Source organism: Meles meles, chromosome 5 (assembly GCF_922984935.1).
Source record: "Meles meles chromosome 5, mMelMel3.1 paternal haplotype, whole genome shotgun sequence".
Taxonomy (NCBI): Eukaryota; Metazoa; Chordata; class Mammalia; order Carnivora; family Mustelidae; genus Meles; species Meles meles.
Genome location: NC_060070.1, coordinates 26,231,200 through 26,256,800, shown reverse-complemented (window position 1 = coordinate 26,256,800; position 25,601 = coordinate 26,231,200). Strand labels below are relative to the sequence as shown.

Genomic DNA, 25,601 nt, shown 5'->3' with positions numbered 1-25,601 from the left:
ATATTATCGCCTATCCTGGACTGCTATCGTTGCAATAGAAATGGTTGGACTGGCAGAGGGGAGGGGCATTGGGGTACTATCTTAGACAAGAAGCAAACATTTGAAGGATTTTCTAGTCTAACACTATTTCCTTAAAGTTCCACTCGTGGCCTTCTCCAGCTCAGCTGGGACACCTGGAACTAATTTTAGGGTTGCCCGGCTAAGCCCCACACTGGTATTTGAAGTTTGCGTCCTCCCCTAGACTCAAGCCCATTTCACCACCTCTGAAGGTGAGTGCAGGCTGATATTAATTAACAGCGAGTTGATTCATTGGCATCTTCCAGTCATTAAAGTAAATATTGGGCTTAAAATAGCCTCTTCCCACCTCAAATATCCAACTTCTGGCCTGTCCCTCTACCATGGTTGACTCACGAGCACTTGCATGGTGTATGTGGCCCAAGAACACAGTTTGACTCTCAAAGGGAAGTGAAATACTCTTTACCATCTGCTGGCGAGACTGCTGCAACAGCAGGCCAGTCTTCGCTATGACTACGTTGTTTTTCTGTCCATTGTGGCGCTGACTCAGCATCAGTTAATAAACCCTCTCGAGAAGGCTGGATTTCTCTTGTTTAATGATCATCTTGGAGCTTTCTGAGAACTCTTAGGAATTGTTCATTGGGTTTTATACCCCTAGCACATCTGCTGAGGCCAAGTCCTGTTTCCTCTTGCTGCTAGCGTCCCCTCTGGCGAAACGTGGAATAGCAGCCTCCAGGCAGCCGAGCGGGCAGTGTGTGTTGCTTATGTCCCCTAGTGGGAATGTAATTGTTTTGTACTACAGAGATTGTGGAAGGACTTTAGACGCAAAAACCATTTCATGGCAAATAATCTTTGCCTCCCACCAGCCTCCCCCTACCCCCCAGGGCAATTCTAGAAAACTTTCCTAAAAGAGAGGGAAAAAATTCTAGAAAACTTTCCTAAAAGAGGGAAAAGAAAAATTAAAGATAAACAGACATATTTCTATGATCCACTTGGGCTTTTGTTGGGCTTTGTTTTGTTTCTTCCTGTAAACAAATACTCAAATATCCACTTCATTGTATGACTAAGTTGGTATCATTAGGTCGGGACTGGGTGTGTGTATGTGGGTGTGTGTGTGTGTTGGAACGTGGGTGTGTATGCACACGTGTATTTAAAATGTTAGAAAAGACATTGCAGCCTAAGGTTGAAGGAGAGACGGTTTCAAAAACAACCACCTATATGAGGCAAGCAGGAAAAGTGGGAGACTTTGTATTTCAGTGATCTAAACAGTAATTGTAATGGGGTGCCTGCTATAAATGACCCTTTGCATCATTGTTTCTCTGAATTAGAGGATTCCTTGCTGAAGGCACAAGACCATTGAAGGAAGTAAAGCATCTGGTTTGTTTTGTAATGAGAAGCAGGAATGCAAGGTCCATGCTCTTAATAATAAACAAACAGGACATTGTATGCCATCATCACAGGATGTCCTTCCTTCAACAGAGGACTGACTGGGGCTGGAGGAAAAGCCGGACAGGGCGTAGAGCGAGCCCCACTAATTACTGCCTCCGTCTGCCCTCCCCTTGCAGTGATCGGTTCAACATTCTCTTTAACTGTGAAACGATTAATGTTCTACATTTTGCTTACACGCTCCTCCTCGGAAGTCTGGCTGTGGGTTTGGGGAGGGGAGCAAAGGCAAGGACTTTTAATCCGTAGGATTGTAACATTTCCCTATTTATTAAATAGGGAATTTATTAAATTCCCTATTTATTAAAAGAGGGAAGTTAGTTCTACCAAATCTAAATGTGTTTCGGTTAGCGGGAGACATGGAAGCTGACAAGTTCGTGGGGGGGGGCGACAAGTTTGGGGGGGCGGGGGGCGACGTGCATTGGGGCTGTAACTGGAGGATTAGACAGCTACACTTTATTACATTAAATGCAAAAATAATTTCGCACGATCTTTTCAGGTACCCTTTGTCTATTCTTTAAACTGTGAATTTGAGCCGAGGAACTACAAGATTTTTAGGTAATTTTTAGCTTTCCCTTAATTTAAGGAATGTGCGCCCCCTTAGAAAGCCTCAGCAGGAAGGAGGGCGGGCTGAGTATTTAGAATACAATACAGCCCGAGTAAACGTTGAGGTTAAGTGCTTTCAAAGGGAAGTAAGAAGATTCCAAGTAAATGTTGAAATTCACATGCGAAGAGAGGAAGCTCGGGGCGGCTCGAGATCTGGGGGAAAGCCCTGGGCTGAGCGCGGCTCCGGCGAGTCCAGGTGTGGCCACGCCCCCCTTCAGCAGCTGGTGGGAGTGAATCAGACGAATGGGAAATCTGCAGCAGGGAGGGGAAAGGAGCCTCCGGTCTGGTTAACACAGACTGAAAGTGCTGCGGTGACACTCAGCCCTCCAGTGCTGCGGAGAGGCAGAGCAGCGCGCGGCACCTGTCCGCCACGGAGAGCCGGGACGCGGGCGCCGGGGCGGCGGTGGAGAAGGAGGGACCGCCGAGCTGCGCGCCTGTCCTCAGCCCGCGGGGGGACGCGGAGGAAATGTGGACTGTGTAGAGATGAGCGACACTTTTCTCCGATGTTGGATATTTGCTTGGAAAAGCGTGTGGGTACGACCTTGGTAAGGAACTTGATCTTGTTTTTCATTCTGAAATTGATCAGAAATGGTTGTTGTTGTTAGCGTAGTCGCAGTAGAAACCGGGAGTGGTTCTGCTTTAGGGCTCTTAGAACTGTCAAACATTTGTAAGACTTTTTCCCTTATGAATCATTAACCCTTTCAGTTCGAGGCATAATTGTCAATTCATTGAAATTTCGGTAGTGGCTCCTGCCTCCCCACCGCGGAAGTGACTTCTCCAGGCTGGCTTAATCTTCACATTTTGCTTTATTTTAACACTTATGTGGCATCATGACTGTACATGTTGGAACTAAATAAAAACAAGCAAGTTTGTTTAAATCGTCACTCGGGAAAGAACTTTGCATGTGACTTCTTTGTAAAAGAGCATCGTATTTAGGGAAGAAAGAGAAGAATGTGAAAGCCACTTGGAAGGACTTCCACGGAGAGTTGTGTTTACATTCTAAGGAGGACACGTTCTTACGTGGAAATGATGCCCATGTTCCTACTTTTCATCAAACATTTATGGGAAAGCGTTGCAGAAGTTGTTTACCTTTTTTTTCTCTCTCTCTCTCTCTCTCCCCGGAAAGCACTTTTCCTGAGTGTGTGAGGGGGGCTTTGCGGGAATATCCTTATCAGTTTACAAGTGGAAGCAAGAGCCTGTGCTCTGAGTCTTCTATATTTGTTAGAACTTTAGTTACAGTAAAGTGAAGCACATCAGTGACTTCTGGGAATTCGTATACTTTCAGATTTAAATGGAAAGTGCTATTTGTAGCTGAGGGCTCCTAAAGGAATTCTCTGCAGGGAATGCTATTGAACAGTTTTATGCTTTGTTTTTGCTCTTTCAATCTGGCGTGAGATGCCCACCAAAGGAAACTGCCAGGAGTTTTTCCCCTTCGCCCATTTTTTCCTCCTCTTTTTCCTGTGCACCCGAACCATTTCTGAAAAGCTGCAGCTCAGTGATGCTGGCAGGATGCAACCCTTTCAGTCTTCCATGTGAGAGGATGAAAGGGAGCGCGCAGTAGAGGGGGGGGGGGGCGGCGAGTTGTTTTGAAAGTTGTTTTGCGTTGGGAGCTGGTGGGAAAGTTCAGTCTTCCCCATTTGGAAAAGGCCGGCTGGGTTCCGCTCCTGCCCCACACGCGCTTTCCATTTTTAGCTTCATTCAGAGGCAGACAGAGGTCCTTCCTCTTCCTCTCCTTGTTTGTGACACTTTTCTGAGGCAGCTTTTCCACAGCGCTGAGGGTCTGGCGGCCATGACCCCAGGAGCTCTAGGACCTAGGACTGAGCGCCCACAGCATTCTTCTGCTGTGAGAGGTGAAGCCAGGGATTGTTCCGAGGTGGTTCTTTTCCTTCTTTCTTTCTTTTCTCCTTCCTTTTCCCCCCAGTGAGTTTGCCCCAATCTTGTCTTTCTTTCTTTCTTTTTTTAAGAGCTAAGAGTAGCATTTTAAAACCTTGCTTCTTCAAGGCGGTCTTCTTTATACAGCTTTTGGCTCTTACTCAACTGTACCAAGCACTCTGCATCTGCTTTTCAAGTCTTCAGACTACTGGATTAGTCATAGCCTCTCGGCTGGAGCCACAGGACAATGGGGATTAAAGGCCTTTTCCCTTCTCTTCCAGGCTGCCCCGAAGTGTAGTTCCAGCACTGTGAGGTTTCAAGGGGTGACGGACGGGACCATGAAAATGGACATGGAGGACGCAGATATGACTCTGTGGGCAGAGGCTGAGTTCGAGGAGAAGTGCACATATATTGTGAACGACCACCCCTGGGACTGCGGTGCCGATGGAGGGACTTCAGTTCAGGCAGAGGCATCCCTACCGAGGAATCTGCTTTTCAAATACGCCACCAACAGCAAAGAGGTAAGCCTCTTGTTTCTTGCTGAAGAAGGTTGGCCCCTGGTGCCCAGTCTCCCTATCACTTGCCCTTGCAGCCTCGTATTTCTGGGAGAATCTGTATCAGTAAATAATTGATTACTTAATTCACTTCTTTCATTGCTTTCTCTTTCCCTCAGTCTGTCCTTCTCGTGTCCCCCAGCCTTCCACTGTTCCATCCTAATTAGCAAACAGTTAAATCTTCTGGCAAGTTGACACCTCTTGGCATAGCCCAACGGCAGCCCGAGGTGGGCGAAATTGTCAGCAGCCTTCCAGAAAGCCACTGTCCACCCTGCACTCGCTGACCCTGGTCCTCCAGGTGTAGCAGAGCTTTTAAGGGAGAGAACTTTCTTAGAAAAAAAGTTTTCCTTGTTGCTTTTGTCTCCTTTTGGTCATTAGATGGCTTTCTTCTTTTTAACAAGCCAGCTTTATTAGCTGGGTTTCTAAAATTGTACTCAAAACCTTGACGTGTTTATGAACCGAAGTGATGGTATAAACCAAGAAGAGGTTCGTGTAAAAGTGTCCTCTGTCCGGATGACTTCAGAGCTAACCACTGTTTATCTGCCGCAGCTCCTTTGCTCTGGCTGGGGCAGGCAAGCTGATTCCTTACTGGCCTCTGAAGTGGGTACCCTCTTTGTTGTTTCAAAGGGGCTGGAAACCCAAACTTGGAATGAGCAAAGGATTTGTGTTTACCCTTTTATATAACGATTATAGCTAGGCGTGATGTTTAGCTGTGAAATAACTTGCAGAACCACTCTTGTTTTGAGAATTCAGCTACTGCAGTGGTTCCTGCTTGTCTCTACTGCAGAACTGTCTCTACTGAGTTGAGGGAATTGACCCTCAACAGACTTCCCACCCCCAGGACTACCATGGGTCACTGTCATTTCTGTCGCTGCCTTCACAAAGAAGTGATTCCTTGATGTGGGAATCTATGACTGGATACTGGGAGTGTTCACTAGAGCCCTGTCCGATCACTTTTTCTTCTTCCCCAAGGAACAGTATTTGAAGGAGTCGGGGGAGACCGTTGTTTGGAAAATACTTTGTCTCTTTCCTGTTTGTGTGTCTGAGTTCAGTGTTTTTGGTGAGGGGGAGACACAGCTGTCTAAAATTAAATAGAGCAGCTCTGCTTTGAGTTTCATTAAAGCTTAACCTTTTTTTCCCCCCCCCTGCTGGAAGAATAGAGGCAGATTTCATAAAAACCAAAATTTAAATTGCAGTTGTACATGAACGTTAACCTAAAATTTTAACCCCAGAGGTCGGCCTTAATTATACCTCTTTCTGAGAGTAACACTCTTTTCAATAGAAAAGTTCCTAATACGTGGCCCGTGAAATCAATGTAGGATTTGTTTGGCTATTTAAGGTTTGGCTGTGGCTTTAGAAGGTGTCGTGTGTTTTTTCCCATATCACATTTGACCAAATAGTGGTCTGTTCCCAGGGTTCATTGGTGCCGTGTTGCCCTGTCCTGCCCAGTGGACTGAAATAAAGGCCTCTATTCTGTGGGTCATCTTTGCTTTTTCATTCGTATAATGTTCTTTCTTATCTCCCGTTCGGCTCTTAGCTTGTTTTTCCATTTCCATCATTCTACTTAAAATCATAGCTAAATAAAAGAATGCCCTCAGATCAGTAGTCCAAGGTTCAGAAAGATAGTCACTTACTCGAGATGTGTAGTGAGAAGCCTGAGCCAGGACTAGGAGCAAAGTTCTTCTGACTTCCCCAGCCAGGGCTTCTTGATTATGCTACACTGGCCCCTCTTGGTGTCACTGTGGTTTTATTTATCGTCTTTACGTCTTTCAGCCCCGATCCTTTATTAAGCTTGTTTGTTTTTTGTGTTTTTTTTTTTTCCCTTTGAACATATAACTTCCTATTTCAGTATGTTCCTACAGTGCCCTGTATCCCTAAAGAGGGTCTTTCAAAACTCACCTAATAAGAGATCAGGGTCCTCCTCGTCTATTTTCCCCTGTTTTATTTAACTGAAACACTTGAATAACACATCTCCAGTTCCTAATCATAAAAGCAACCAGGAAGCCAACTCGAATGTGACACTGTCTTACATTCACTCTGGAATTTGTACCCGCTTTTCTGTTTCTTTCTCCTTCTTTTCTGCACTTTGGGAAAGGACAGCTCCCTTGTGGTGGGGAAAGAGGCGCATGGAACTGAGCCGTGGAGGGTATGATACCTGACAGCCAGGTCTCCAGCAGAAACCTTCAGGATGGATGAAAGGTTTACATTGACACTATTCAGTTAGTTCTTTCAGTCCCACCAGCCATGGAAAGGGGGGCGGGGGGGAGCCTTTCTGTAAGGGGTTTTTATCTCACTGGTTGATCTTGCCCTTCTTTATATGTTTTCATTTAAGTAACAGAAGACGGTACACTGTGAACTGTTGTGCTGACATACTTGGGGATTTTTTTTAACAAGACTATTTTTCATTATGAATTTGTGCTATGTGTCAGCATCTTTTTTTTTCTTTTGGTTTAAAAACAAAACATACGAACCGAATTTCTGATCTTGACCCTCATTTTTAGATTTGGTTTAGAATCATTCCGCACCTTTAATGAGCCCGTTCTTACTTCCTATTTCCAGAACTCAAACCAAATATAGACATACTATTCAAAACTTTTAAAACTTTTTTTTTAACTGATGGGTTATTCTTTTAGGGGGGATTTTCCCCTAGTCCTCCTGAAATAATCTTTTGTGAAGACGTGCATACAGGCAGATCAATTTAAACAGTTATATTTTAGAAGCAGCAGCCCGTATCGAGTTTGCTTATATTCAAGAGGCACGGTGGCTCTAAGTCTGACCTCCAAGAGTCATGTGGTGATAAACATCAGACCCATGATGGGGACTCACCGAATGCCTATTTTGATTGAAGTCCATTATTAACTCAAGCCATCTGTAAAAGGTATCTCTCCATAACATGCAATTCCCTCCTCTTCCTACTGCCTTGTATTTGTGAGACAATGTGCCAAGACATTACCATGTTTCCTTTAATATAATCAAGGAGGAAATCTTCCAAAAACATCTCCATTCACCCCACTCCCTTTCAAAAAAAAAAAAAAATGAAGTGAATTACAAACTGAAGTCTTAGTCCACTACAGAGTTCTAGTCATTTCAATGTAAATATCCTTATGTTCGAGATAAAATTTTAATCGAATATGTCATTTCTATGGGGGGGTGGATTCGGGGAGGGGAAGAGAGAGCTAGTAATTAAAATCATCTTAATGTAATTTGGGGTGAGGATGCTCAAACCACATTTAAACCTGAATAATGTTTCTGCTTAAAGCCCTCTGCTATGTGTGTGTGCTTGTAGATTCCCTAAAGGAGGAATTGCTTTAAAAAAAACCAAGTTCATTTTCTCCTTCATATCAGACTTAAATTCAGCAAGCCCCATCTTAAGTTGCGAAATCTTCGTTTTGTACAATGAAAAACAAGGCCCCCCCCCCTTTTTTTGGTCTGGAAGCCTCAGACATCAGGGTGTGTGCTGTAACTGAGTCCACTGACAGAGACGTATCTGCCCAAGTGGAGGAAGGGTTCTCTCCTAACATAAGGCACTGCGTAGAAGGGCTTGAGGGGCGGCGAGAGAGGAGGCAAGCAAGTCTGGAGGCAGGGTCTTCTCCCAGATAGGATTATGGGAGGCACACAGACAGCAGCCTGCCCCTAGTAATAATTCTTTAGGACCCTGGTCAGTTCCTGTGAAGTTTCCTTCGCAAGCTTAGGTGAACACATTCTTAATTAGTTTTTTTAGCACTGTGAAATCCAAGGCACATACCAGATTCCTCTGTCTTATGTGCTTACTCTGGGGATAGAATATTGTTGGCTAAGATTCACATCTGGACCTTTCTGGGGCAAGGGGAGGAATAGGACTTGGTCTTCCACTCCCATTGAAAACAACCTTGGTTCCTATTCCCCCTCCAGTTACCTAGCCAAGCGCTGTATTCTTGCCGAGCGCTGTAATCTTAGAATTGCAGCTCGTGTGTCCTCTTTGACTAATGTCTCAGACATGGATTTGAGATGAAGCTGTTTATCCTATACTAAAGTGCTGGGCTGGGAGTGGAAAGAGATGGTATTTAAGCTACAACAATTCTTTCCAACCTTGAAATTCTATTATTTTGTGTCTCTGTGTATCCACTTTGTGTGAGTTTATGTGTATAATGGAACTTGAAATAATAGGGTTCTGTGCCACTTGTAAAGATAATCTACTACTGAGGCTCTTTGGCTCTTTTATAAAAAAAAAATTATGAAATGCTCACCATGACAAGTGTAGGTTCTTTTATTTGTTTGCGGCTTGAGTATTTTCATAGACTTCTCTTCCACCAAAGACCCTCCTCCTCTTAACTGTTATCCTGTCTGCTTACTTAGTTGCCTTTGTAAGGTTATAGATGGCAAGTACTGTACTATAGCTTCCTCAGTGACTTGCTTATAGTTGTTCTCAAATAGGTGCTGGGGGTTATGTCTCCTGCAAATTCTTTTGTAAGAATAAAATTCAGGTTGATTTCTTTTTGGCCATAAGAAAATTTTGTGTGTTTTCTTAGTATAAGAGTGATAAATGAGAACCAAGAGGCCCATGGGTTAAAAAAAAAAAAAAAAAAAAGAGCAATTTGGAAGGAAAAAAAAAACAAAAACAAAAACCTGACCTCAATGTAATGCTACTTGTTGGTAATCAAGCTCTGACTCCCAAGGCACTGTCTGCAAGAGACTGTAATTTAAAACAAAGTTGATGAACCAGTTGAGTACCTTTCTTTAAATTACTGCTTTAAAGTGGATATGTTGAAAATATCAACTGCTAATTATTGGCTCACCAACAAATGACATTATTTGTTTTTCCTGTTTGTCATTTTAATATTATGGAATAATCACTCGAATGTGAATGCCAAATGATTTGTGTGTCATAGAAGTCAATTCCATGAATTTTTCAAATTAATTAGGTTCAATAATGTATCATAAATAATGAAATCCTCATAAGTAAGTCTACTTAAGCTTTAGTACATATTTTTATCTCAAGACTGCTCTGAGCTACTCCTGTCCCCAGTAGTTTTACTGCCAACAAATACCAGTAACGATGAACTGTATTGAAAGGGCACATAGATGTAAATGAAGGCAGAGGAGGATGAGATGAACATCTGCTTTTTTCAGCTCTCTGCCAGAAGTTCATAAAGTACCAAAAATAACACTTTAGCTCACAACGTTGTTTCAACTTGTGTTAGGTATAGGAAATTTTTTCTTTTTTTTTTCCCTCTCTTTCCAGTCTGGGTATGCTCTATTAGCTTGTATATTAAATACTAGATTGTTTAAAAAATCATTGGCTGATAAGAAATGTACATGAGAAAGATTGGACTGTTACAACCATGGAGATGTGCTTATTCCATATCCATTTCAACAGGTTTTAAGTTCTTCATGAGACATGTTGATGTATCAATGTATGTCACAACCAAAATCTGAGATTCCACTGTGCGCATTTATTGATACATATATTTGGACCTGCCATGGCAGGTACACAATTACACAGGAGCCATCGGGCTTAGTAAAACCTGGAAGTAAATATTCTTTTACCTACCCTCTTGGTCCATTTCAATAAGGTATTCAGTAAGTAATTTGTAGGTGATTTCAGACCAAAAATAAGTAAATAAATAAATAAATAAAAATGGGAAAGTGACTGAATAAAAACCAATATAAAACTGTAACTGTGAAATGTTGCAGAGGACTCCTTAAGAGGATTTCTTTTGAATAGTGATGAATTGCTTCCTGATTCGTGGTTGATGATTTTTTTCACTCCCTTAAAGAAATTTACCATCAAGGAGGAACTAGCATAGTTAACTTGTTTCTTTAGCAGGGCCCTAGTGTGATACATCCAGTCTGAGAAGGTCATTTCCTCAGATCTTAGAACCCCAGCTCTCAGAACCCACAGCTCTCCTCTGTATAAATTTCATTTTGATCACTGTTGAGTAGAAGATACTAGGGAAGAACAAAGTCACTTGAAAATTGTTCTTCTATTAAAGAGAACTTGTAAGTTATGGGGGAAAAAAAAAACCACCTCATTTGGAATGAAAAAAAAATATGTGTTTTTCTTCTGGTTCCTTAGGTCTTTGTGGAATAACCCAACAGCATTATTTTGGTTTCTGAAGCTAAAACTATTTTTTTCCCCTCAAGCATGCTGTGTTTATGGTTTGATGGAGAAGGAGAAATAAGAAAGTAGGAGCAGGCTGAAATAATTTAATCTTGAACATCTAATTCTGTAGTATCTGATTCTAAAATCAGATAAAACAGAATGGTTACCCTCTCTGATCTTCTAGTATGAAAAGTAATAGTAAAAATGAAAAAGTCACCAGAGAATAATCTTTTAGACTAGTTTAATGCTTGGTTGGGTATTTACTTATGATCTGGGAGCGTAAAAGTTGGTTTCCCCCTAAGATGAATATTGTTGTTAAAATTATGTGGGCACCATTGATATCTGTTCTTTGTTTCATCATTTTGTCATTGTTGGTTGTACTACCACTTGCCAATTCTAATTCAGTAAAAACTTCTGTTAATATTTTACAGTTTGAAGTAATTATTTCACGTTTTATCCCCTTCAGGTTATTGGAGTGGTGAGTAAAGAATACATACCAAAGGGAACACGTTTTGGACCTCTAGTAGGTGAAATCTACACCAATGATACTGTTCCCAAGAACGCCAACAGGAAATATTTCTGGCGGGTAAGTAGAGAAAATTTTTTCAGACTCCTTAAGAATTAAGGGGGGGGGGATGGAGCCAGAAGTGCTGGGTCACTTCCTTTTTCAACCTGTACTCGGGCTTACCACAACTATTGCAGGCCCCTGTGGACACAGGGAGTTGTAGGCAAATGTGATTGAAACAGGTTTGGCTCTAGAAATGCAGCCCCTAGGTGATTAAGGATGGAGATATGGACTGTATATGAATCTTAATTTTTGCAATTCATTAGAGCTTTGTGATGAAAGGAAACAGTGTGCTGCTTGCTTCAAGGGTAAGTTCATTTGCATTTCTCTGCAAGGAAGTAGTAATGAGTCACCAAGCCTTAGATTTCACCCTTCTTGATTTCTTGCTGAGTTAACTTTAATTGAATGGAAGAGTAATCGTAAATGAATTAGCTTGAAAATAAATGCCATTAAGGAAGGATGGGTAGAAGGTGCCACCAGGGGAATGGAGATGACTGGGACTGGTCTTGCGTCTGCATCATAAAACTGTTGGGTTTGACCGTATGTACATTACTCCTGTGTAAAAGAGGTGCTTACAATCATGTGAGAGCTTTAAAGTCTGGCTCATACAACCTCCTTTGGAATATCAGGATTAGAAAGGACCTCAAAGATGAACTAATTGGATGGAGTTTTTGAGCAAAAGACCCAGAATTAGAAGGGAACAGGGACAAAAGTTAGATTGCTTTCCTTCTTCCCATAGATCTCTCTAGGATATTCATTTTTCTCAATTAGAAAATAGGAACATGCTTACTAAATTTAAAAGTAATTTTTTATGCATACTTGCATAAAATATACATGATTACCAGGGAACCATTATTTGAATTTTTTAAGAATCTTAATTCTTTTAAAAAACAGCTGCAAGAAACAACCACAAAAACTAGATTATACTTATTTTGGCCAGTTTTTACCTACCATGGTTATATCTTGGGAGACGTATCTTTATAAAAGACTTCTATTTGGGGGGATCATTCAGAAGCTGTTCCATAAAAACAGGATTTTTTTTTTTTTTCTTAATCCAGGAAGTTTTGTGTTTTTAGGCTTTTTTTTTTTTTTTACTATTTTTCCAAACACGAAAGAGCACGAAGAACTGTGTGCTCAGTTTTTATTTAATAATTACACATGCTTAAAATATATTTACTTTGTGACTTATAATGGGCAAAATGTCAGTGACTACATTTTTGCCTTTATTGCCAATAAAGTCTTCTCAGAAGTGAGCCACAGAAGTGTGTAAGTCTTGGAGTCAAAAGTCTGAATTAACACAACCCGGCCCAAGACTTATTTAATGTATGATCATTTTTTTAAAAGCAAGAAATACCTAAGAACCTCCTATTTCTGTCCCAGTTCCCTGGCTCATTAAAGATTCACCCTAAGTAACTGAAATGCTTTCCCTGGGAGGATTTATTTGAATCAGTCTTTCACATACAAAAGATATTGTAGGAGAAAACTCCCCACATGTTGTCAAAAGCATCCTGATTTTTGCTGGCAGGAATATGAACATCTGTTGTAAGGAAAGAAAAAGTTTCATGCAAATTACACAGTCAAAGAAGAGTAGGGATGTTCAAGTTGAGAAACCAGTGACATTTCTTGTAACTGTACTATGAGTCAGCACATTTTTAATCTTCCTGATAATATATGGGAGTGTAGTGAGGTGAGAAGGAGCAGTGTTCATTTGATGTACGCATTATTTTATTTTCATGTGTGTGCGCGTATGACTTCATGGTACAGTCGTTTCTGTTTTTAAATGAGGATACAGTAAATTGTAGTCCATGGAAGGCTGACTGGAATCCCACGCCCCGTAGCTTTAGAAAGCAGTCTCCGCCCAGTGAAGAGTGCAGAACGATGGAACCCCATGTTCCTGGAAGTTTGCACATCAGAGTAAACAAACTTGAAAACCCCTCTTGATAGCAGAATTCACCCAGGCTTGTTCCATTTTCTCTTAACAAAACACACCGCAAAAGCTCTCACAAGCTGCTTTGATGAAGCCACATGTATTTCCCCCTTCACAATTTACAGGAAGTTACTCTTAAAAGAAAGTGATTCTGGTGTTTACTGCCCGTGTTAAAGGGACAGAGTTCCTTTTTGTTTCTGATAACGTGCGAGTGAACTACAGACGCGATTTATAGACTATCATAGTCGGTATGTGACTAGGAACAAAGCCTACCCCGCTGTCCGGTTAGAGCCAAAATTCTGCTACGAACAGTGCCCTACTACTTGAAGACTACAAGTTGCAGATAACCAGGTATTGATTATAGATGGATAAGGAAATTTCTTGAGTCTGAAGATGGATAAGGAAATTTCTTAAAAAGAGGGAGAGAGAGAAACGTTCTGTGGAGGAGTGAGGAGTTGGTTTATAAAGTAGTTTCAGCAAGAATGAATGTTTTAGTTTTTCCTATTCTTACTTCTGTCTTTTTACCGAATCAAGCCTGAGTGTGTCAGTATCACTGGGAGGGAGGGAGAATTCTTCACTATGCGTTGCCTTTAAAGGACAATAGTTTCTTCCTGTTCTTTTTTCGAAAAACACATGCCTATGGCTCTGTGAGTTGGTGTTTTAGCCAACCACCTTACAGATAAGAGGGTTCCCTCTCCCCTCCTTCGGCTTGAAAGAGAAGTGCAAGGCTGAACATGTTTATCAAGAGGAAAAGTGACTTCTCAGTCGACTGTCAAATTCTGGCTTCTGTCCCGGTGTTCACTTTGTTATGGCAGGTGAAGTTCACCTTTGCCCCACCCAGTGTTTCCACAAAAAGGCAGGGTTCCAAGTATTCATATGAGCAAGTGTTACTTCTGGACTTGGAGGCTTGGGGGTGGAGGATGTTTGCATAGTTAAAGCCTTGGGCGGGGGTGTAGGAAACGGCAAGTACAGAGGCCATAGAAAAAGTTGAGAGACTCAGTTTGACGTATTCGGTTGGCTTGGTCTTCTACCCAGTGACTCAAAGCATTCAAAGTCAGCATAATCGGAACTAAAGTTAGAAGCTTCGCCCATTTGCCGTTCACGGCTGTAGCAAAAGTAATACTCTCTGGTGGTTTGATCCGTCCGAGGCAGCTCCTTAAATGAAATGTGGTGTTTCATTCTTCTGTCATTTTTCCCCCAACACGAAAAGATGATAAAACTGAAATGGAAAAGGTAACTGACAGTGTGCCTTACCTGTTTCCGTCCTGATTTCTGCTGATTCAAGACTACTCTGCCTAAACCGATTGCATTCTTTTTCTATGTGGGGAACAGGGAATGAGAAATCACACACGGTCCTTGCTGTGTTTCTTCTCAGAGGTGCCGGGGAAGCTTGTCATTGCTTTGGGGCTGACTTTCTTTTACACGTCTGTCTTTTTTGTTCGGACAGATCTATTCCAGAGGGGAGCTTCTCCACTTCATCGATGGCTTTAATGAGGAGAAAAGCAACTGGATGCGCTATGTGAATCCGGCGCACTCTGCCCGGGAGCAGAACCTGGCTGCGTGTCAGAACGGGATGAACATCTACTTCTACACCATTAAGCCCATCCCTGCCAACCAGGAGCTTCTTGTGTGGTATTGTCGGGACTTTGCAGAGAGGCTTCACTACCCTTATCCCGGAGAGCTAACAATGATGAATCTCAGTAAGTGGATTATAGAACAAAAAATAATAATAAAAAAATTTAAAATGCCAGTAATGTCAGTTCTGCCCCTAGGAGCTAATAACATGTTGTCTAATTATACGGCTCCATGTGTGGGGCCAAGTACGTGGCTTTAAACAAGGGATCAGGAAAAGGGAAGAAAATTTTTGTAGTCCCTGTCCCCCATTAGGAAATCTGATCGTGTAAAATATTAAGAGCTATTTTGAGTGTTTAATTCAGAAAGTTACAGGAAGAAATAGATGTCTAATTCTAATCTTTCCAAAAGGGGGCAGGTGGGAGTATAAAAAGGGATTGGTCCTGACATGCTTATTATGCGAGCTATAGCCCTTGTTTGTGGTGATTTGTTGGTGCTTACTACAGTGTGTGTTGGAATATTGTAGAGATGCACATTTGGTTATCAATGTATGGTCTGATGTAGAACACCGCAGACTGTTTTCTAGAAAAACTCACAGCTATAATTTTTTTTTTTTAAAGATTTTATTTATTTATTTGACAGACAGAGATCACAAGTAGGCAGAGAGGCAGGCAGAGAGAGAGAGGAGGAAGCAGGCTCCCTGCAGAGCAGAGAGCCGGATGTGGGACTCCATCCCAGGACCCTGGGATCATGACCTGAGCCGAAGGCAGAGGCTTAACCCACTGAGCCACCCAGGCGCCCCAATTTTTTAAAATATTATTCTAAGTGGATAACTCTAAAGATTTTATATCTTAGCCTCCTTCTTTAAGGCAAAAACCTAATTATCTAACCCCTGGATCACTTTTACGGTAGCCACTTAATACTTTGTTTTAAAAAATTCTCAGTTCCTTAGGTTTATAAGCTTTTACTTTTTTATTTGGTTGAAGTTACTGCCATAACCCCTCTGCAAAAGGCTACCTCATTTTAGTCATTCTCAAGTGATCTCTAGGAACAATTTAAGAATGACCGTAAAACTCCAGTCTGTTGTAATTATGGTTGTGTGTTCTCAGTTAGACTGCTACATTTTAAGGAAGTTTTTAACAGTAGGTCCTTTGGATGTAAAAATGTTGGCATCTAAATTTTGAAATTTTTTTAACTTTTTGTTTTGATATGATTTCAAACTTGAGGAAAAGTTGCAAAAATAGCACAAAGAATTCCCAAGTACCTCTTACCCAGATTCACCAATTGTTGATAATGCAGGCTTAATTGTTTTATCTGATGGCTCAATTGCTTTAGTTCACATTTCCGCCTTTGAAACATTTGGAATGAATGTTAATTTTAACATAGATTAGGATTTTGACTTCAACTTTAGGACCAGTTAACAAAACCATTACCTGTCCTGGTCAGGCTAAGCCAACTCTGTAGCTAGTTGGTGCTCATCCCACACTGTGTAGTTTACTTGATCTCCCTACCATCTCAATACCGTATTTGCAGTTTTCTGAAAAGCTGGGACTAAGAAAGCTTATGAATCTCCCTCTCAGGATCACCTTTCAAGTTTGCATTCATGGTCCTCTGTCTCTCTCACACACACACACACACACACACACACACACACACACACAAAACACTCAGTGCACCCTTGAACTTTAGGATGAGGTCTTGGAATCATTGGAAACAAGCTGGCTACTAACATGAGCAGAGGGGTGAGTCCGGTCTTGACCAAAGGAGTCAGTTCTTTTCCCTCATATCTCTTCTGAGCTCCCCAGAGTCTGTGGTATTGCTGAGCACCCCTGGAGCCATTCAGCTGTTTTGGCATTTGCACGTGCCAGACGCGCCGTGCCAGGCCCATGGTAAAAGACAGCTTATAGTCTAGCAGAGCCTCTCACGGGAAGATGTGCTGCTTCCTCCTGACTTTCTCAGCATGGCAAGTCACTTCTTCTTGAGGGTCTCCTTACACTCCTTGAGCTTCATCATTTGTGAATTCAGAGAAAGACCTTGGTTGGTTTTGGTTTGGTTTTTTTTTTTTTCAAACAGTAACTCCATTTGAAGTGACCCACCCCAGTGAATTTGCACCAACCACAAAGAAGCTTTTTCACCTACATCCTTCACCGAATGTGGTTTCGAAGGCCCTGCATTTTTAATCCCCGAAGAAAGGCTTTGCACAACATTTAAGATTCAAGTGCTTATTCTGTGTTCAGAGCAATTTCCATGTATATTGTGGAAATGACAATTTTGTTCCCACAAAAGTCCCTTTTTATTTATGCAGAATTTTTTTTCTAAATGGTGGCTTAACATTTTCAGGGATGCTTTCTTTGTCCAGTATTCATAGTAAAGGAGAGTGAACAAATAACCAGTCACATTAAAAGCCAAGACTCCCGATGCTGATTGTGAAACCAGTTGTCTTAGGTGTGGTAACTGATGATTGAACCTCTGATCAGGAAAGTTTCCACTCTTTCATCAGGCCTAATAGGTAGATTGTGTCTTCAAATGAGTTGTGTTGGGTTTCCGTGCTCCCAGCACAATAGAGGTTTGTGCCAGAGTCTCAGTGAGGACTTTAAATGGCAGTGATGGTCCAACTGGTAGAATTTTGAACAAAAGAAAAGGAGTAGAAACTATTAAATTTAACTCTTACCCCTCCCAGGCTTTTTGGTATTTTTTCCTATGTATCTAACCAACCCATCTAGAAAACAGTTGACCAAATTATAGACTTCTAAATGTTAATCTGCTTTCTCAGTTTCAGTTGAAAACAGACTTTGTTTTGCCTACTGCAGAACTTCTAGGTTCTTTCTTGTAGTCTTGGGGGTTCTTATTATAGATCGAAAATGTGAGTCGGCATAATTAAGCCATTCAGAGCCTTCAGAAGCAGTTCACTCTTGAAATGACTCCGTCCGCCTACAGCCATTTAAGATTTAAGAACAAAAACAGATCTTGATTTTCTTCTTCATGTTAACTCAAGCTGCTGCTGAGTGGGAGAGTCAGAAATGACACCAGCTCTACTGATTACTCAGCTGCTGAAGGATGATTTTTTAAAATGTACCTTCACATAGATTCCATGACTTCCACCTTAGAACATCTTAGGGGGCTAACATTTCCCTCTGGATATTGTTTTGGAGGAAAATAGAATTTTTTTTTCTATGGAGGCATAAAAGAGACCAAACGTTGATTGTGAATTTACTATGTGCTGGGCCCTGTGCTAAGAATTTTACATGGAAAATTATAGATTCTGACTTTCCTGTTTGTTGGCCCAGTCATTAGCTTTGTTTTCAGTTTAATAACCGAATTATTAAGGTACCTAGTGAGAACATCTAACTAAATAGGAGGGACAGGGCTGCTGATGGACACTCGTTTCTTGCTTATGGTCTCAATCTGTTGAACTTTAGAACCAAGAGAGTATTGAAGTCACTGGAAAAATTATGAGACTGGGGTATAATTTGCCATGTGAAAATGGTGAAGTTTCTGTACGTTTTATGAGGGTGCCATCTTTTTTTTAATGTGGGCCTACACGGGTGTCTCCAGATTGTTCTTTTTCACCTCCATAAAATTCCTTCCTGTGACTGTGAGATGCCTCACCTATCAGTTTCCCAACTTAGCTGTCTCTCTTTACCATTTCAGCTTTAAAAAACAAAAGTGACAATTTGAACTTCCTGCCTGCTGGGCCTCACTGAAAGACCGATATTGGCCCGATAAGGGGTTATTTATTTTGGTTTAGTGGCTTCAGAAATCCCTCTCCCTCAGCAAGCTTTCCATCACTGCTCCCATCAGCATCTTCCCTGATAGTGTCTTGGCTGTGTTTATTCTGGGGCTGCTGGCTCACCCGGGAGTAACTGATAACAGCTAGCAGGAGATAACATTCTCCGAGGGCCTCTCAAACTGGAATCGAATCCCTCAAGCCTGACAGTCCAGAGAATGGATTTGAAAAGTTCAGAATCTGGACTTCCACAGACTTCATTTCTAGACCTATCAGATATCAAGCCTGGAGTGCTTTCTGAGTGAAATCAAAAGGATTTTTTTTTTTTTTTTTTTTTTTTTTTTTGAGACGGCGAATGATACTTTTACAGAGGCTTCAGCACGGTCCCCAACCTGTCCCCTTCTGATACCGAGGCCAAAGCTCCCCTGCCTCCCAAGGCATCCACACACATGGCTGGCTCACGCCTTCAACCTACTCCTCCTTGTGGGGGCAGCTGTTCAGTTGGAGCGATTGCCCTCTGATAACCAGAGCGCCAGCGAAGCAGCATCTGTTTTACTTTTGATTTCCAGGGAAGGCTGAGCTTGGAGTTTTTGGTGTTCCCTGCTCTGACTGGTGTTTTCCCAAAGGCATCGTTTGTTTCGTGTGTTTAGAGGGGCAGGGCTGGTGATGGCCTGCAGAGTCTGGAACTGTCCTCATTGCTGCTGTTCCTAAATAGTGTATTTATCGAGTAATAATACAGAATAAATGCTTTCATCTTAGCTGCCTGTTTTCTTTGGTGCTCTAAGTAATTGAACTGGCTTGGGAAGTGCCTGTTGTGGTTTGGCAGAGATGAGTATGTCACGCCTTGTGATTCCAGGGGACAGCATTGCTGGGAGCCTGGTTAGACCAGACAGAACCTTGGTGCCATTCTTGTGTTGTCAGCAACTTGAGGGGAAGGGGTGGCATCCACATTGCTAATCTATTTGGCACAGGCAGTTTGAACAGGGCTTTATCAAATTCGTATTAAACAAGAATCAAGGCGAAAACTGATGACTGCTTGTTACTTGAAATGAGTCTTAATCTTTCACATCTAGTTTGCAGGGTGTGCTGATTTCCTTTCCGTACACTGTGAACATCAGAATGACTTTTATTAACCTCTGACACCCCCACACCAGGATTTTTCCACCCCATTTTAATGGAAGCTCTCCCGTTCTAGCTTGAACAGCACTTTTCCATCATACAGTTTTTACTAGTAGAAACAAAATAATCCAGACAGTGCCCTTCATTCGAGGTGTTGTCACTGTCCCCGTTTTGCCCAGAAGGAAATGGAGCGGTGCGTTTGAGCAAGTGGCCCCCGAGCCCTCTAGAATGAGAGGGCGTTGAGAAGCCAGGTGTGTCTCGCTTGTGGCCAGCTGGCGCTCAGGTTTCCTCAAGGAGAGAGCAGCTTTGGTATTTTCACTTCAGTTCTCTATAACCCTTTGAGTAACCGACCTGTCTTTATTTCAGCACAAACCCAGAGCCATCCAAAGCAGCCCAGCACTGAGAAAAATGAACTGTGCCCCAAGAGCGTTCCAAAGAGAGAGTACAGCGTGAAAGAAATCCTGAAGTTGGACTCCAACCCCTCCAAAGGAAAGGACTGCTACCATTCCAACATTTCACCCTTCGCTTCAGAAAAGGAGGCGGACGACTTCCGAAAAAACGGGAGCCCCGAAATGCCCTTCTACCCTCGGGTTGTCTACCCCATCCGGGCCCCTCTGCCCGAGGACTTTTTGAAAGCCTATGGGATGGAGAGGCCGACCTACATCACTCACTCTCCCATCCCGTCTTCGGCGACCCCGAGCCCCTCGGCGAGAAGCAGCCCCGACCAAAGCCTCAAAAGCTGCAGCCCGCACAGCAGCCCGGGGAACACGGTGTCGCCCCTGGCGCCCTGCCCTCCAGACCACCGAGACTCGTACGCCTACTTGAACGGCCCTTACGGCCCTGAAGGCTTGGGCTCCTACCCGGGGTACGCACCGGCCCCGCACCTGCCCCCGGCCTTCATCCCCTCCTACAACGCCCACTACCCCAAGTTCCTTCTGCCCCCCTACGGCGTGAATTGCAACGGCCTGGGCACCGTGGGCAACATGGGCGGCGTGGGCAACCTGAGCCTCTTCCCCAGGCTGTACCCTGTCTACGGCAGCCTCCTGGGCGGTGGCGGCCTGCCGCACCCCCTGCTCAGCCCGGCCTCCCTGCCCAGCTCGCTGCCCTCGGACGGGGCCCGCAGGCCGCTGCAGCCCGACCACGCGCGCGAGGTGCTCGTCCCGGCGCCGCACAGTGCCTTCTCCCTCCCCGGGGCGGCCGCCAGCATGAAGGACAGGGCGAGCAGCCCCACCAGCGGGTCGCCCACAGCCGGCACGGCCGCCTCGGCGGAGCACGTGGTGCAGCCCAAAGCTACCTCAGCGGCGCTTGCGGCTCCTGGCAGTGACGAAGCCATGAATCTCATTAAAAACAAAAGAAACATGACAGGCTACAAGACCCTGCCCTACCCCCTAAAGAAGCAGAATGGCAAGATAAAGTATGAATGCAACGTCTGCGCCAAGACCTTTGGCCAACTCTCAAACCTAAAGGTAGGCCACGCAGCAAGCACGGGGGATGTAGGCGGCCTGCGCGCCGGGGCCGCACTGTGCGCCTGCGCGCCTGCGTGTGGCTCGTTCTGCGCAGGTGCCGAGGCGCTTTTGCGACATGTGAGACAGGCGGGAATAGCGGATTGGGGCTGGTGGGGTTCCTTTGGCCATTTATGGCTCTGTGACTTCAGACTAATTCTCTGCTGCGTTCCTTCTGAATAATGAAAATGCGGGGTTTGGGCTAGAAGATCAGTGTAAAGTCCTTTCGGCCCGCGGCTTTTGTTCCTTTGGCTCAAACAAAATGAAGCGTTCTGAAAACGCTGGGGCTGTCTGTTCGGTTTAAGTTCTCACGTGATGGGTTTCCTAAAGTGTCTGCATCATAAATGCCTGAGCCCTTGAGCAGAGATGTGAGGTCTTCCCACCGACCGAGAGCAGGGCTAACGCACGTGGCTTCTTTCCAGGTTCACCTCAGAGTGCACAGCGGAGAACGGCCTTTCAAATGCCAGACTTGCAACAAGGGCTTTACTCAGCTTGCCCACCTGCAGAAACACTACCTGGTACACACGGGAGAGAAGCCACATGAATGCCAGGTGGGCAGTGTTTTCCGGTAGAAATTTTCACCTTTGTAAAGACTGTGTCAGGAGCGGTCTCCCTGTGTCCTATAGCCCCATAGTTTAAACCAGCACAAGAATTCTGCCTGGCCACGTCTCATAGCCCTGTAACTGCTAAGGAGCAGAGGGGATGACACAGCCGGCTTCCAGTGGGTGGAAAATGGCAGGGGGAAGTAAACACCTCGCGTGCAGTGCCCACATCTCCCTGTTTGCTTAATGCCACGCCATAGGTGCCACGGGGAGGCTTCTCAACTCACAGGTTGCTGGGCGTTGGTATGTAAGCGTGCCCTCCCACCGGCAGCTCTTAATCTTCTGGTCTTTCCTCCTCCCATCTCTGCCCTCTTCCCCACACTGTAGGTTTGCCACAAGCGATTTAGCAGCACCAGCAATCTCAAGACCCACCTGCGACTCCACTCGGGAGAGAAACCTTACCAGTGCAAGGTGTGCCCTGCCAAGTTCACCCAGTTTGTGCACCTGAAACTCCACAAGCGCCTACACACCCGGGAGCGGCCCCACAAGTGTGCCCATTGCCACAAGAGCTACATCCATCTCTGCAGCCTCAAGGTCCACCTGAAGGGGAACTGTCCTGTGGCCCCAGCCACAGGGATGCCTTTGGAGGATCTGACCAGGATCAATGAAGAAATTGAGAAGTTTGACATCAGCGACAACGCCGACCGGCTCGAGGACATGGAGGACAACATTGATGTGACCTCTGTGGTGGAGAAAGAAATTCTGGCTGTGGTCAGAAAAGAGAAAGAAGAAACTGGCCTGAAAGTGTCTTTGCAAAGAAACATGGGGAATGGACTCCTCTCAGGGTGTAGCCTTTATGAGTCATCAGACCCATCCCTCATGAAGTTGGCTCACAGCAACCCACTACCTCTGGGGCCTGTAAAGGTCAAACAGGAAACAGTTGAACCAATGGATCCTTAAGATTTTCAGAAAACAAAAAGTGTTTTGTTTTGTTTCTTAACTTATGACTTGGCAAGTCAGGGTGCCTGTAGCAAATGCTTGTACATAATTCCAGTTCTGCGAAGCTCTCCTGACGGCAGATGGTTTCCCCTCACCTGTCTGGAATTAAAGAAGGAACTCCAAAGTTACTGAAATCTCAGGGCATAAATGAGACAAAGACAATATATATATACATATTATATATACTTATTTACACCCCCATCTATATATTTGAACCTGTGTATTTTGAATATTTGTGTGGATATGTTTGCATAGCCTTCCCATTGCTAAGACTATTGCCTAGCCATAATTATTTTTTCAATGATAATCCTTCATAATTTATTATACAATTTATCATTCAAAAAGCAATAATTAAAAAAGTTTACAATGACTGGAAAAATTCCTTGTAATTTGAGTTATAAATGTTATATTTTTGTCTTGTGGCTATTCTTTGTAGATAGTTTCTGCACATCTGTCTAAGTACCTATGATTTAGTAAACAAATACATTACTTCAGCTGACCTCCCTCTATAATAATGGTTTGAAAATGAGGTTTGGTTTTGCCAAAGTTAGACAGTTGATGTGTTAACTCATAAGATCTCACTTGAACAGCATTGTATACCTTGGGGGGAATGTGTGCAGAATTACCCAATAATAACTTCAGTAGAAGAAGCAAGAAAGGGAATCTTGTATGTTTGTGTAGATAGTTCAGATTCTTTTCCCCCTAGCCACAGATTTACCAGAAAGGAGATAAGAAGGCTTTGCCAACCTGTCTTCCTCTCCAAAAAGCAGGGTCACCCCACCCCAAAGTCACATGGCCATTCAGAGTGGTCACGTGACCTTTGCATCCCAGTGTATTATCTGAAAATGTGAATGAGACAAACTGCCATGTTTAAAACCGCCGCAAAATTCCCAAAGCACAGGTGGTTTTGTATGTGTGAGGTTTGGGGGCTTGAGTCTGGGTGTTGTTTTTGTTATTGGGGTTTTTTGTTGTTGTTGTTGTTATGTCAAAATTGCACAAACATGGTGCTCTACCAGGAAGGATTTGAGGTAGATAGGCTCAGGCCACACTTTAAAAACAAAACAAAAACAAAAAAAAATGAAAAACGGGTATTCTTGTTGTCTTAGGGTAAAAGCAGGCAATGCACATTCCTATCCCTGACACATCAATTGTATTTTGTTCTGTAAAACTCAGATTTTCCTCAGTATTTGTGTTTTTACATTTATGGTTAATTTAATTAAAGACGAAAGGGCATTGCAAAGCTGTTCAACAACAATTACCTCATTGAGTGCGTCCAGTAGTGCAGGAAGTGATGTCTTATGCAGTGATTTGCTACTCTGCAGGAGAAACCAAGTGTGCTCCAGAAGGACAGAATGTGTGCCATTCTGTCTTTCACTCTGCTAAGCCCAAAGATTACATGTCAGCATTCAAGGTGTAGCAAAGAATGATGTATATTTATAAATCTATTTATACCACTATACCATGTGTATATATAATATATTTATAACCACTTAAATTGTGAGCCAAACCATGTAAAAGAACCTACTTTTCCTAAGGACAAAAAGAAAAAAATCCTTTCTGAGGCTTTGCTTAACACTTGAGGACCTCATCATCATAGATATTGGTGAGCTTGGGCACCTCCTTGTTATTGTACGAGATCCCAAAACCTTGGTGCAAAGATGGAAACTGCATAACAACCAGGGAGAGAGAGATGCACCATCTTTCACCAGTAAGGGCAGTCTAAGATGGCTTTATTTTTATTATGTGGTCACACCCAAGTCATGGAAATAAAGTCCCATCACTCCCTTTACCACTATTAACTTTTCTCTCTCTTTCTCTCCTTCTTTCCTCACTAACTGATGCATCACTTATCAGTCTGGTTTCTACATTCAGCATTTTACTGATGGCAACTATGTCAGCCTGCAGTAAAGAACGAACTTAGGACAATCCAGAGAAACCTCAGAGCCTTACTGATCTGTTCCTCTAAGTGGCATAACTGACGATTTTTTATGGATCAGTGCTGGGCCAACACAGTCCTTAATTGTAGGTAAACCAAAGCATCGCACATTGACATTGACACCAAACATTAACGGTTCTGCTCACTTGTTCTCTTCTTTCCCTTTTGTGCTTTCTTATTTGTGGGAGTTTTTACCAAGACCTGCGTGGCTCGAGACATGATTCTCTTTGCCATTTGATCTTCCCTTGTAGGCCTCTTACATGTGAATGTGGAGCCCACAATCAACAGTGGTTTTATTTTTTCCTCTAATCAAAGTTAAAACTGACCAAAGTTACTGGCTTTTTACTTTGCTAGAACAACAGATTATCTTATGTTTACGTACTGGTTTACATTGTTATTTATGTGCAAATTGTCAAAATGTAAATTAAATATAAATGTTCATGCTTTACCGATGCTTGTCTAGTGTCTTCAGTGAAGGGCCAGTGAAGTGACATCTTCTTAGGGAACAATTTTGAACATGACAGTGTTTGCCTCTCTCCTGCCCCTCCCACCCTCCCCAGCAGCAGTGAGTCCCTCATCCATCGGGGACCACACGTGGGCGTGATCTGAAGTGTTGATCTCTTTTCTCTCAGAAGTGAACAGTTTAAGATTTTTCAACTATGAGCTATAGAAGTGTTCTCTAAGGAAAGCATTTCAAACATTAGTAATGGATTTTGTCTGTCTCTTTTACTCTGTTGATGGGGATCAGGTGGTGAGGTAAGGAAGACTTGGATCCCTAGCCTTCCTAGCCTCAGGACAGCATGTATGTGGTGTGTGTGTGTGTGTGTGTGTAGACCCAACTGACTCAGGGGTAAGGGACACTGAGGAAAATGGTTGAGGAACAACACTGCCCAGTGAGGACAACGTTTTTGCTTCAGTAGCTAACACTGACTGTGCCATAAGGAGTAAGTTCTTTGGTGCTTTTGCAGGCTTCCTGTTCTACATCCCATGGTATTTTTTCCCCTTTACATCTTAGCTCAGAAGGTAGGTCTGCCACTTGTTCATTTAAAATGAATTTCAAGACAGCTGTTGTTTTACCAGAAGCTGGACATTGTTAGGATGAAACCCAGAGACATGCTGGTATGGTCATGCCGTCCCAAC

At 43.2% G+C, this 25,601-nt stretch overlaps 1 protein-coding gene across 4 annotated transcripts; it reads left to right on the top strand.

The window, feature by feature from the left end:
- The first annotated feature begins 2,265 nt into the window (after positions 1-2,265).
- On the top strand, positions 2,266-24,903 carry PRDM1 (PR/SET domain 1). Of its 4 annotated transcripts, none has more exons than XM_046006554.1 (7): positions 2,266-2,609; positions 4,218-4,457; positions 11,039-11,158; positions 14,512-14,764; positions 19,849-20,948; positions 21,407-21,535; positions 21,914-24,903. In XM_046006554.1, exons 1-7 carry the CDS (start codon positions 2,568-2,570, stop codon positions 22,484-22,486), a joined length of 2,457 nt encoding a protein of 818 aa, XP_045862510.1. In that variant the 5' UTR covers positions 2,266-2,567; the 3' UTR covers positions 22,487-24,903. The 4 variants fall into 4 exon arrangements, with proteins under 4 accessions (XP_045862510.1, XP_045862511.1, XP_045862513.1 ...); XM_046006555.1 differs by lacking the exon at positions 2,266-2,609 and adding an exon at positions 3,824-3,914; XM_046006557.1 differs by lacking the exons at positions 2,266-2,609; positions 4,218-4,457; positions 11,039-11,158 and adding an exon at positions 13,272-13,415.
- Positions 24,904-25,601: the final 698 nt, after the last annotated feature.

Coding starts and splice junctions, on each gene's coding strand:
- PRDM1 (XM_046006554.1), top strand. CDS start 2,568: ATGTTGGATATTTGCTTGGAAAAGCGTGTGGGTACGACCTTG. Junction 2,610..4,217: donor AGCGTGTGGGTACGACCTTG/GTAAGGAACTTG, acceptor CTTCTCTTCCAG/GCTGCCCCGAAGTGTAGTTC. Junction 21,536..21,913: donor AGAAGCCACATGAATGCCAG/GTGGGCAGTGTT, acceptor CCCACACTGTAG/GTTTGCCACAAGCGATTTAG.